This window comes from Glandiceps talaboti, chromosome 11, assembly GCF_964340395.1.
Source record: "Glandiceps talaboti chromosome 11, keGlaTala1.1, whole genome shotgun sequence".
In the NCBI taxonomy this organism is placed as follows: domain Eukaryota; kingdom Metazoa; phylum Hemichordata; class Enteropneusta; family Spengelidae; genus Glandiceps; species Glandiceps talaboti.
In genome coordinates this window covers 23,650,753-23,664,815 of record NC_135559.1, presented here as the reverse complement: position 1 = coordinate 23,664,815, position 14,063 = coordinate 23,650,753, and the positions used below count along the sequence as shown (strand labels likewise).

Below are 14,063 nucleotides of genomic sequence, written 5' to 3'. Positions count from 1 at the left end.
ACATACATACATACATACATACGTACATCTATACATACATACATACATACACACATACATACACACATACATACATATATACATACACACATACACATACATACATGCATGCATACATACATACATACATACATACATACATACACATACACACACATACATACATAGATACATATATACATACATACATACATATATACATGCATGCATACATACATACATGCATGCATACATACATACATACATACATACATACATACATACATACATACATACATACATACATACATACATACATACACACACACACACACACACACATATATACATACATACATACATACATACATACATACATACATACATACATACATACATACATACATACATACATACATACATACATACATACATACATACATACATACATACATACATACATACATACATACATACATACATACATACATACATACATACATACATACATACATACATACATACATACATACATACATACATACATACATATAAACATGGAATAAGACAAATGGAAAGCAGTTGTGGGGACTTTATTTGGACCCATCTTGATAAAAGTATATTTGATCTAGACAAAAATATTTTTGTTTGCACTGTGTATGAGTCCTCAAGCTTCCAGCATCTCCAAATGGAAAGACACAAATTTGTATCAGCTACTAGAAAAAGATGTTTTAAAATATTGTAAGTTAAGGTGATTTCAATGCCTGTACTAAAATAGAAAACGGTATTGTCATTCATTCAAACTTAAACTACCATTCATCAACATCCACCATGATAGACTATAATTTAACCAAGACAGTCACAAGACATTACAAAAAAAAACAGCACTAATGTTGCTAGGCATATTGTCATACATTTTTTGAATCTTTACTCACATGCCTATTTCATCTGTTATTATATTTGTAATATGCACCATTTTACTGTTGCTAAGGGCGTGGTCATGGTTGCTAGGGCTAGTTGTGTCAACTGTTTTGAACAATAACTGCAGAATGACACCATCAGAACATTCAGAAACATCTCTACCAAGTTTCAGTCCCATTCATCATTTAATCTTTGTAAAATACTTAAACATTTACATAATTTCAAAATCAAGTATTTTTTATCAAGTAATCATTATTTCATATCTTTGTTTCAAATTTATCATATCTTGTGGTCATTTTCTTCTCAAGTTTTTCATAAAAAAGACACTAATCTTTACTTAATCATCAAAACTTGAATACTTGGTAATTGCAAAAAATATTATAGCATTTTACTTCAAGTTTGAGGGTTAAAATAGAACAAGAAGGTAGACTTACTCCCCTACACATCTTCAGTAATACCGGTACATATGTAGCTTGTAGATTTAAAGTGGTGTCATCCAAATATTAAATGACTTATTTTTATGACGCACCTAGGTGGTATAATTCTATTTCAACCAAGTATCAAATGACTGTTATTTTTATGACACACCTAGGTGGTACAATTCTATCACTGGTACCAACATTGTGAGTACAGTGTTCCAGTGAAAGTCCTTCGCACAATTTCTTGTTGTGAAGTGCTCAGTGATTAAGAAGCCTTATTTACACCTATTGGAGCACTTCTCCCTACAGTAGCATTGAATCTTGGTCTACTTTTCAGCTGTCCTTCCTTTGATTTGGCATTCTGTGCAGCTAGAGAAGGAGATCTGAAACATAAAAGATAAACAGGATAGTAATTTGACAATACATTAAAGGGGGGTGCCACTCAATCAAACAAAGACATTTTTGTAAACTTTGGGTTGTAGAGAGTCATTTTATGAATTTACATAACTTACATTACACATGATTGCCAAGAAGAAATACAAAGTGAAAATACCTGGCTGTCCATTGTTTAGTGGCAGCTATTATTATAGTGATCACACATCGTCTCACAGGGATAGTCTTATAAATATGGAACAAATGCACATTGAATATTCATGAGTTGCTTTAGTCAGAGTACGTTTTTTAATGGCTTCAGAGTTCCTCCACATGTATGTTTGTATCCCAGCATGCTTTGCCCAGTGTACAGAGGGTTTCTTCTAGATCAGACTTGTTCTTTTGATAACACTATTTCAGAGAACTTGAATGACGTATGATTGGTAAAATAGACTTTTCTAGGTCATCTAACCATAATGCAAGTAAGATATGAACAGCCTTGCCTATATGTTTCCCTTTTAACCATCACTTTTTGTTTGTGTTTTTATCTTCCACTGTTCTGTCTTGTTATTATTGCTAAGTGTACCGTCTTCTATTCAAAGTTCTGCCATACTTCTATATACTTTGTGTGTTGTCAAATAATAACTCATACTTTATAATGAAACAAATACTTTACAAGTACCAACATTCTCTATTGCTTTGCTTTTAAACCTTCACTGGCTGCAACTCTGACATTTTTTTCATCAAATACCCAAAGATAGACCACTAAAAATAGTATATTAACACATTTTTTTTATTCTTTATTCATTTACCTACCCACTCCTTTTGTTATCCTTGTAATATGCATTATCACTTCACTGTTGCCAAGGGTTATGCCAGTTGTGTCAAAATGTTTTCAACAAACACTGCAGATAATACCTAACAACCATATTAGGTTTCAGCCCCATTCACCATGTAGTTTTCAAGACATAAATTTTTGACCAAAATTTAGATTTTTAGACCTAATTTGCATATTGCTGATGGAATGATCATATTGTGACTACATCTTAATATACACATCCCTATAGGCATCCGCATTCAATTTCATCCCAATCTGCTGAGTAGTTTTGGAATTATAGAGTTTTGACCAAAAAGACACACTTTTAGCCCTAATTTGCATATCACTGATGAGATCATTATATCAAGAATAGATGTTAATCCAAACACCCTACATCTCAGCCACATCTGCTCAGTAATTTTGGAATTATAGATTTTTGACCAAAATGACACATTTTAGTCCTAATTTATCACTGATGGGATCATCACGTCATGAACATTTCTTAAACTAAACAATCCCCAAGGTTATTCCTACCAACTTTCAGGCCAATCTGCCCAGTAGTTTGGGAGTTTAACTTTTTTGACCAAAAATCACACACCAGTGATAAGATCATTTTGATTTGAACAATTCCAACCTACACACCCAAGGTAATATACACATCAAATATCATGGGAATTGGTCCAGTGGTTTTTGACTTTAAGTTCTTTACACACGCGCGCACACACACACACACACACACACACACACACACACACACACACACAGTTTTTGATCAGACAACCACAATATATTCATTGTTAAATTACCAATAATTAGACATTGTACATGTTAATCAGTGGTCAATGTTATCCATGAGCAGTACAGAAACAGGTTGAAAGCATGATCGCCGTTGAGGGCACTATTTTTGGCTACAGACATAAAAATCTATTTACCCACAGGTGTAATGTAATACTGTTGATTGGGTACAAATCAATGAGAAGTTATTGTACCTACAAAATATTTTCGAACACATGTCCTAGTTGTAGCTAGTACAACTTTACAGTGAATTTCTCTTTCATTTTTTTGACAAAGTGCTATAATGTACCACTAGAGGGCACTGATCACTGTAAATGTTTACTTACTGAAGGAGCATCTCCACAGTCTGTTGGGTATTTTTAGTTTTCTTGTGGTTACTCCCATACAATGCAGTTTGTATGCTAAGACACTGGAGAGAAAAAAAATTCGTAATTATGAAACTGTTCATCAAAATTTAATTCTACAGAAAACAGCAATAATATCTATTAAAATAGCCTTGTTGAAAGGTAATGGTAGATTTATGTGTACAAATAAACTATCAAAGATGTTGTACATATTTCAATTGTAGCATTTTCTATTGAATGGTTTAGTACCAATTCCAGATCAGAAGATTTCTAATACCAATTTGACTTGGTTTAGTGTATGTACAATGTAGACTTATGGTAAACCAATACTAGGTTAGATTTATATGTACAATGTAGACTTATGGTAAACCAATACTAGGTTAGATTTATATGTACAATGTAGACTTATGGTAAACCAATACTAGGTTAGATTTATATGTATAATGTAGACTTATGGTAAACCAATACTAGGTTAGATTTATATGTACAATGTAGACTTATGGTAAACCAATACTAGGTTAGATTTATATGTACAATGTAGACTTATGGTAAACCAATACTAGGTTAGATTTATATGTATAATGTAGACTTATGGTAAACCAATACTAGGTTAGATTTATATGTATAATGTAGACTTATGGTAAACCAATACTAGGTTAGATTTATATGTATAATGTAGACTTATGGTAAACCAATACTAGGTTAGATTTATATGTACAATGTAGACTTATGGTAAACCAATACTAGGTTAGATTTATATGTACAATGTAGACTTATGGTAAACCAATACTAGGTTAGATTTATATGTACAATGTAGACTTATGGTAAACCAATACTAGGTTAGATTTATATGTATAATGTAGACTTATGGTAAACCAATACTAGGTTAGATTTATATGTACAATGTAGACTTATGGTAAACCAATACTAGGTTAGATTTATATGTACAATGTAGACTTATGGTAAACCAATACTAGGTTAGATTTATATGTACAATGTAGACTTATGGTAAACCAATACTAGGTTAGATTTATATGTACAATGTAGACTTATGGTAAACCAATACTAGGTTAGATTTATATGTATAATGTAGACTTATGGTAAACCAATACTAGGTTAGATTTATATGTACAATGTAGACTTATGGTAAACCAATACTAGGTTAGATTTATATGTACAATGTAGACTTATGGTAAACCAATACTAGGTTAGATTTATATGTATAATGTAGACTTATGGTAAACCAATACTAGGTTAGATTTATATGTACAATGTAGACTTATGGTAAACCAATACTAGGTTAGATTTATATGTATAATGTAGACTTATGGTAAACCAATACTAGGTTAGATTTATATGTACAATGTAGACTTATGGTAAACCAATACTAGGTTAGATTTATATGTATAATGTAGACTTATGGTAAACCAATACTAGGTTAGATTTATATGTATAATGTAGACTTATGGTAAACCAATACTAGGTTAGATTTATATGTACAATGTAGACTTATGGTAAACCAATACTAGGTTAGATTTATATGTACAATGTAGACTTATGGTAAACCAATACTAGGTTAGATTTATATGTATAATGTAGACTTATGGTAAACCAATACTAGGTTAGATTTATATGTATAATGTAGACTTATGGTAAACCAATACTAGGTTAGATTTATATGTACAATGTAGACTTATGGTAAACCAATACTAGGTTAGATTTATATGTACAATGTAGACTTATGGTAAACCAATACTAGGTTAGATTTATATGTACAATGTAGACTTATGGTAAACCAATACTAGGTTAGATTTATATGTACAATGTAGACTTATGGTAAACCAATACTAGGTTAGATTTATATGTACAATGTAGACTTATGGTAAACCAATACTAGGTTAGATTTATATGTATAATGTAGACTTATGGTAAACCAATACTAGGTTAGATTTATATGTATAATGTAGACTTATGGTAAACCAATACTAGGTTAGATTTATATGTACAATGTAGACTTATGGTAAACCAATACTAGGTTAGATTTATATGTATAATGTAGACTTATGGTAAACCAATACTAGGTTAGATTTATATGTACAATGTAGACTTATGGTAAACCAATACTAGGTTAGATTTATATGTATAATGTAGACTTATGGTAAACCAATACTAGGTTAGATTTATATGTATAATGTAGACTTATGGTAAACCAATACTAGGTTAGATTTATATGTATAATGTAGACTTATGGTAAACCAATACTAGGTTAGATTTATATGTATAATGTAGACTTATGGTAAACCAATACTAGGTTAGATTTATATGTACAATGTAGACTTATGGTAAACCAATACTAGGTTAGATTTATATGTACAATGTAGACTTATGGTAAACCAATACTAGGTTAGATTTATATGTATAATGTAGACTTATGGTAAACTAATACTAGGTTAGATTTATATGTACAATGTAGACTTATGGTAAACCAATACTAGGTTAGATTTATATGTATAATGTAGACTTATGGTAAACCAATACTAGGTTAGATTTATATGTACAATGTAGACTTATGGTAAACCAATACTAGGTTAGATTTATATGTATAATGTAGACTTATGGTAAACCAATACTAGGTTAGATTTATATGTATAATGTAGACTTATGGTAAACCAATACTAGGTTAGATTTATATGTACAATGTAGACTTATGGTAAACCAATACTAGGTTAGATTTATATGTACAATGTAGACTTATGGTAAACCAATACTAGGTTAGATTTATATGTATAATGTAGACTTATGGTAAACCAATACTAGGTTAGATTTATATGTATAATGTAGACTTATGGTAAACCAATACTAGATTAGATTTATATGTATAATGTAGACTTATGGTAAACCAATACTAGGTTAGATTTATATGTACAATGTAGACTTATGGTAAACCAATACTAGGTTAGATTTATATGTACAATGTAGACTTATGGTAAACCAATACTAGGTTAGATTTATATGTACAATGTAGACTTATGGTAAACCAATACTAGGTTAGATTTATATGTACAATGTAGACTTATGGTAAACCAATACTAGGTTAGATTTATATGTATAATGTAGACTTATGGTAAACCAATACTAGGTTAGATTTATATGTATAATGTAGACTTATGGTAAACCAATACTAGGTTAGATTTATATGTACAATGTAGACTTATGGTAAACCAATACTAGGTTAGATTTATATGTACAATGTAGACTTATGGTAAACCAATACTAGGTTAGATTTATATGTACAATGTAGACTTATGGTAAACCAATACTAGGTTAGATTTATATGACATATAAATCTAACCTAGTATTGGTTTACCATAAGTCTACATTGTACATATAAATCTAACCTAGTATTGGTTTACCATAAGTCTACATTGTACATATAAATCTAACCTAGTATTGGTTTACCATAAGTCTACATTGTACATATAAATCTAACCTAGTATTGGTTTACCATAAGTCTACATTATACATATAAATCTAACCTAGTATTGGTTTACCATAAGTCTACATTATACATATAAATCTAACCTAGTATTGGTTTACCATAAGTCTACATTGTACATATAAATCTAACCTAGTATTGGTTTACCATAAGTCTACATTATACATATAAATCTAACCTAGTATTGGTTTACCATAAGTCTACATTATACATATAAATCTAACCTAGTATTGGTTTACCATAAGTCTACATTATACATTGTATAATGTAGACTTATGGTAAACCAATACTAGGTTAGATTTATATGTATAATGTAGACTTATGGTAAACCAATACTAGGTTAGATTTATATGTATAATGTAGACTTATGGTAAACCAATACTAGGTTAGATTTATATGTACAATGTAGACTTATGGTAAACCAATACTAGGTTAGATTTATATGTACAATGTAGACTTATGGTAAACCAATACTAGGTTAGATTTATATGTACAATGTAGACTTATGGTAAACCAATACTAGGTTAGATTTATATGTATAATGTAGACTTATGGTAAACCAATACTAGGTTAGATTTATATGTATAATGTAGACTTATGGTAAACCAATACTAGGTTAGATTTATATGTATAATGTAGACTTATGGTAAACCAATACTAGGTTAGATTTATATGTACAATGTAGACTTATGGTAAACCAATACTAGGTTAGATTTATATGTACAATGTAGACTTATGGTAAACCAATACTAGGTTAGATTTATATGTACAATGTAGACTTATGGTAAACCAATACTAGGTTAGATTTATATGTACAATGTAGACTTATGGTAAACCAATACTAGGTTAGATTTATATGTATAATGTAGACTTATGGTAAACCAATACTAGGTTAGATTTATATGTATAATGTAGACTTATGGTAAACCAATACTAGGTTAGATTTATATGTACAATGTAGACTTATGGTAAACCAATACTAGGTTAGATTTATATGTATAATGTAGACTTATGGTAAACCAATACTAGGTTAGATTTATATGTACAATGTAGACTTATGGTAAACCAATACTAGGTTAGATTTATATGTATAATGTAGACTTATGGTAAACCAATACTAGGTTAGATTTATATGTACAATGTAGACTTATGGTAAACCAATACTAGGTTAGATTTATATGTACAATGTAGACTTATGGTAAACCAATACTAGGTTAGATTTATATGTACAATGTAGACTTATGGTAAACCAATACTAGGTTAGATTTATATGTACAATGTAGACTTATGGTAAACCAATACTAGGTTAGATTTATATGTATAATGTAGACTTATGGTAAACCAATACTAGGTTAGATTTGTAAAATTATTTACTGTAAACCCAATTATGGAGGAAAAAGGGTTTTATTCCCAACAAATGTACCTTTAAAATGATATCTCTTGGTTTATGCGTAGATCAACTGAAGTAGAGTAAAACTTGTTCATCAAGATCTCTGTTATCAAATTCTAGCTGACTTAGAAGTCAACTGGTGGTTTGTTTGATTATTTATAGTGTCAGAATTGTCAGCTGGGGGCCATACAATAGTTTAGGGTACAGCAATGTTCATAAAAACATGCATTGTTAGCATGTCAGATACCTGGGGTGGGATGGAATCTATGTCATTGTTAGCATGTCAGATACCTGGGGTGGGATGGAATCTATGTCATTGTTAGCATGTCAGATACCTCAGGTGGGGGTGGAATCTATGTTATTGTGAGCATGTCAGATACCTGGGGTGGGGTGGAATCTACACAGGGAACCTTGCACATTCTAGCACTAGGATGTACACATCCTAGTTTATATACAAGGCCACATCCTAGTGTTAGGATGTACATATCCTAGTTTATATACAAGGCCATATCCTAGTGTTAGGATGTACATATCCTAGTTTATATACAAGGCCATATCCTAGTGTTAGGATGTACATATCCTAGTTTATATACAAGGCCACATCCTAGTGTTAGGATGTACATATCCTAGTTTATATACAAGGCCATATCCTAGTGTTAGGATGTACATATCCTAGTTTATATACAAGGCCACATCCTAGTGTTAGGATGTACATATCCTAGTTTATATACAAGGCCATATCCTAGTGTTAGGATGTACATATCCTAGTTTATATACAAGGCCACATCCTAGTGTTAGGATGTACACATCCTAGTTTATATACAAGGCCACATCCTAGTGTTAGGATGTACATATCCTAGTTTATATACAAGGCCACATCCTAGTGTTAGGATGTACATATCCTAGTTTATATACAAGGCCACATCCTAGTGTTAGGATGTACATATCCTAGTTTATATACAAGGCCACATCCTAGTGTTAGGATGTACATATCCTAGTTTATATACAAGGCCATATCCTAGTGTTAGGATGTACATATCCTAGTTTATATACAAGGCCATATCCTAGTGTTAGGATGTACACATCCTAGTTTATATACAAGGCCATATCCTAGTGTTAGGATGTACATATCCTAGTTTATATATAAGGCCATATCCTAGTGTTAGGATGTACATATCCTAGTTTATATACAAGGCCATATCCTAGTGTTAGGATGTACACATCCTAGTTTATATACAAGGCCATATCCTAGTGTTAGGATGTACACATCCTAGTTTATATACAAGGCCATATCCTAGTGTTAGGATGTACACATCCTAGTTTATATACAAGGCCATATCCTAGTGTTAGGATGTACACATCCTAGTTTATATACAAGGCCACATCCTAGTGTTAGGATGTACATATCCTAGTTTATATACAAGGCCATATCCTAGTGTTAGGATGTACATATCCTAGTTTATATACAAGGCCATATCCTAGTGTTAGGATGTACATATCCTAGTTTATATACAAGGCCATATCCTAGTGTTAGGATGTACACATCCTAGTTTATATACAAGGCCATATCCTAGTGTTAGGATGTACATATCCTAGTTTATATATAAGGCCATATCCTAGTGTTAGGATGTACATATCCTAGTTTATATACAAGGCCATATCCTAGTGTTAGGATGTACACATCCTAGTTTATATACAAGGCCACATCCTAGTGTTAGGATGTACATATCCTAGTTTATATACAAGGCCATATCCTAGTGTTAGGATGTACACATCCTAGTTTATATACAAGGCCACATCCTAGTGTTAGGATGTACACATCCTAGTTTATATACAAGGCCATATCCTAGTGTTAGGATGTACACATCCTAGTTTATATACAAGGCCATATCCTAGTGTTAGGATGTACACATCCTAGTTTATATACAAGGCCACATCCTAGTGTTAGGATGTACATATCCTAGTTTATATACAAGGCCATATCCTAGTGTTAGGATGTACACATCCTAGTTTATATACAAGGCCATATCCTAGTGTTAGGATGTACACATCCTAGTTTATATACAAGGCCATATCCTAGTGTTAGGATGTACATATCCTAGTTTATATACAAGGCCATATCCTAGTGTTAGGATGTACACATCCTAGTTTATATACAAGGCCATATCCTAGTGTTAGGATGTACACATCCTAGTTTATATACAAGGCCATATCCTAGTGTTAGGATGTACATATCCTAGTTTATATACAAGGCCACATCCTAGCACTAGGATGTACATATCCTAGTTTATATACAAGGCCATATCCTAGTGTTAGGATGTACATATCCTAGTTTATATACAAGGCCATATCCTAGTGTTAGGATGTACATATCCTAGTTTATATACAAGGCCATATCCTAGTGTTAGGATGTACATATCCTAGTTTATATACAAGGCCATATCCTAGTGTTAGGATGTACACATCCTAGTTTATATACAAGGCCACATCCTAGTGTTAGGATGTACATATCCTAGTTTATATACAAGGCCATATCCTAGTGTTAGGATGTACACATCCTAGTTTATATACAAGGCCATATCCTAGTGTTAGGATGTACACATCCTAGTTTATATACAAGGCCATATCCTAGTGTTAGGATGTACATATCCTAGTTTATATACAAGGCCACATCCTAGTGTTAGGATGTACATATCCTAGTTTATATACAAGGCCATATCCTAGTGTTAGGATGTACACATCCTAGTTTATATACAAGGCCACATCCTAGTGTTAGGATGTACATATCCTAGTTTATATACAAGGCCACATCCTAGTGTTAGGATGTACATATCCTAGTTTATATACAAGGCCACATCCTAGTGTTAGGATGTACATATCCTAGTTTATATACAAGGCCATATCCTAGTGTTAGGATGTACATATCCTAGTTTATATACAAGGCCATATCCTAGTGTTAGGATGTACACATCCTAGTTTATATACAAGGCCATATCCTAGTGTTAGGATGTACATATCCTAGTTTATATACAAGGCCACATCCTAGTGTTAGGATGTACATATCCTAGTTTATATACAAGGCCATATCCTAGTGTTAGGATGTACATATCCTAGTTTATATACAAGGCCACATCCTAGTGTTAGGATGTACATATCCTAGTTTATATACAAGGCCATATCCTAGTGCTAGGATGTACATATCCTAGTTTATATACAAGGCCATATCCTAGTGTTAGGATGTACATATCCTAGTTTATATACAAGGCCATATCCTAGTGTTAGGATGTACATATCCTAGTTTATATACAAGGCCATATCCTAGCACTAGGATGTACATATCCTAGTTTATATACAAGGCCATATCCTAGTGTTAGGATGTACATATCCTAGTTTATATACAAGGCCATATCCTAGTGCTAGGATGTACATATCCTAGTTTATATACAAGGCCATATCATAGTGTTAGGATGTACATATCCTAGTTTATATACAAGGCCATATCCTAGTGTTAGGATGTACATATCCTAGTTTATATACAAGGCCATATCCTAGTGTTAGGATGTACATATCCTAGTTTATATACAAGGCCATATCCTAGTGTTAGGATGTACATATCCTAGTTTATATACAAGGCCATATCCTAGTGTTAGGATGTACATATCCTAGTTTATATACAAGGCCATATCCTAGTGTTAGGATGTACATATCCTAGTTTATATACAAGGTCATATCCTAGTGTTAGGATGTACATATCCTAGTTTATATACAAGGCCACATCCTAGTGTTAGGATGTACATATCCTAGTTTATATACAAGGCCATATCCTAATGCTAGGATGTACATATCCTAGTTTATATACAAGGCCATATCCTAGTGTTAGGATGTACACATCCTAGTTTATATACAAGGCCACATCCTAGTGTTAGGATGTACACATCATAGTTTATATACAAGGCCATATCCTAGTGTTAGGATGTACATATCCTAGTTTATATACAAGGCAATATCCTAGCACTAGGATGTACATATCCTAGTTTATATACAAGGCCATATCCTAGTGTTAGGATGTACATATCCTAGTTTATATACAAGGCAATATCCTAGCACTAGGATGTACATATCCTAGTTTATATACAAGGCCATATCCTAGTGTTAGGATGTACATATCCTAGTTTATATACAAGGCCATATCCTAGTGTTAGGATGTACATATCCTAGTTTATATACAAGGCCATATCCTAGTGTTAGGATGTACATATCCTAGTTTATATACAAGGCCATATCCTAGTGTTAGGATGTACATATCCTAGTTTATATACAAGGCCATATCCTAGTGTTAGGATGTACATATCCTAGTTTATATACAAGGCCACATCCTAGTGTTAGGATGTACATATCCTAGTTTATATACAAGGCCATATCCTAGTGTTAGGATGTACATATCCTAGTTTATATACAAGGCCATATCCTAGTGTTAGGATGTACATATCCTAGTTTATATACAAGGCCATATCCTAGTGTTAGGATGTACATATCCTAGTTTATATACAAGGCCACATCCTAGTGTTAGGATGTACATATCCTAGTTTATATACAAGGCCATATCCTAGTACTAGGATGTACATATCCTAGTTTATATACAAGGCCATATCCTAGTGTTAGGATGTACATATCCTAGTTTATATACAAGGCCATATCCTAGTGTTAGGATGTACACATCCTAGTTTATATACAAGGCCACATCCTAGTGTTAGGATGTACATATCCTAGTTTATATACAAGGCCATATCCTAGTGTTAGGATGTACATATCCTAGTTTATATACAAGGCCATATCCTAGTGTTAGGATGTACATATCCTAGTTTATATACAAGGCCACATCCTAGTGTTAGGATGTACATATCCTAGTTTATATACAAGGCCATATCCTAGTGTTAGGATGTACATATCCTAGTTTATATACAAGGCCATATCCTAGTGTTAGGATGTACATATCCTAGTTTATATACAAGGCCATATCCTAGTGTTAGGATGTACATATCCTAGTTTATATACAAGGCCATATCCTAGTGTTAGGATGTACATATCCTAGTTTATATACAAGGCCATATCCTAGTGTTAGGATGTACACATCCTAGTTTATATACAAGGCCACATCCTAGTGTTAGGATGTACATATCCTAGTTTATATACAAGGCCACATCCTAGCACTAGGATGTACATATCCTAGTTTATATACAAGGCCACATCCTAGCACTAGGATGTACATATCCTAGTTTATATACAAGGCCATATCCTAGCACTAGGATGTACATATCCTAGTTTATATACAAGGCCATATCCTAGTGTTAGGATGTACATATCCTAGTTTATATACAAGGCCACATCCTAGTGTTAGGATGTACATATCCTAGTTTATATACAAGGCCACATCCTAGTGTTAGGATGTACATATCCTAGTTTATATACAAGGCCACATCCTAGTGTTAGGATGTACATATCCTAGTTTATATACAATGCCATATCCTAG

At 32.4% G+C, this 14,063-nt stretch overlaps 1 protein-coding gene across 1 annotated transcript in view; it reads right to left on the bottom strand.

Moving 5' to 3' along the window:
* Positions 1 to 567: 567 nt before the first annotated feature.
* LOC144442484 (tetratricopeptide repeat protein 23-like) overlaps positions 568 to 14,063 on the bottom strand; it is a 46,498-nt gene continuing 33,002 nt past the window's right edge. Inside the window, exons 11-12 of the mRNA XM_078131845.1 lie at positions 3,630 to 3,712; positions 568 to 1,702 (exon numbers count right to left, since the gene is read on the bottom strand). Coding sequence (XP_077987971.1) covers positions 1,585 to 1,702; positions 3,630 to 3,712 — 201 coding nt within the window. The 3' untranslated portion in view covers positions 568 to 1,584. The remainder of the gene's footprint in view (positions 1,703 to 3,629; positions 3,713 to 14,063) is intronic.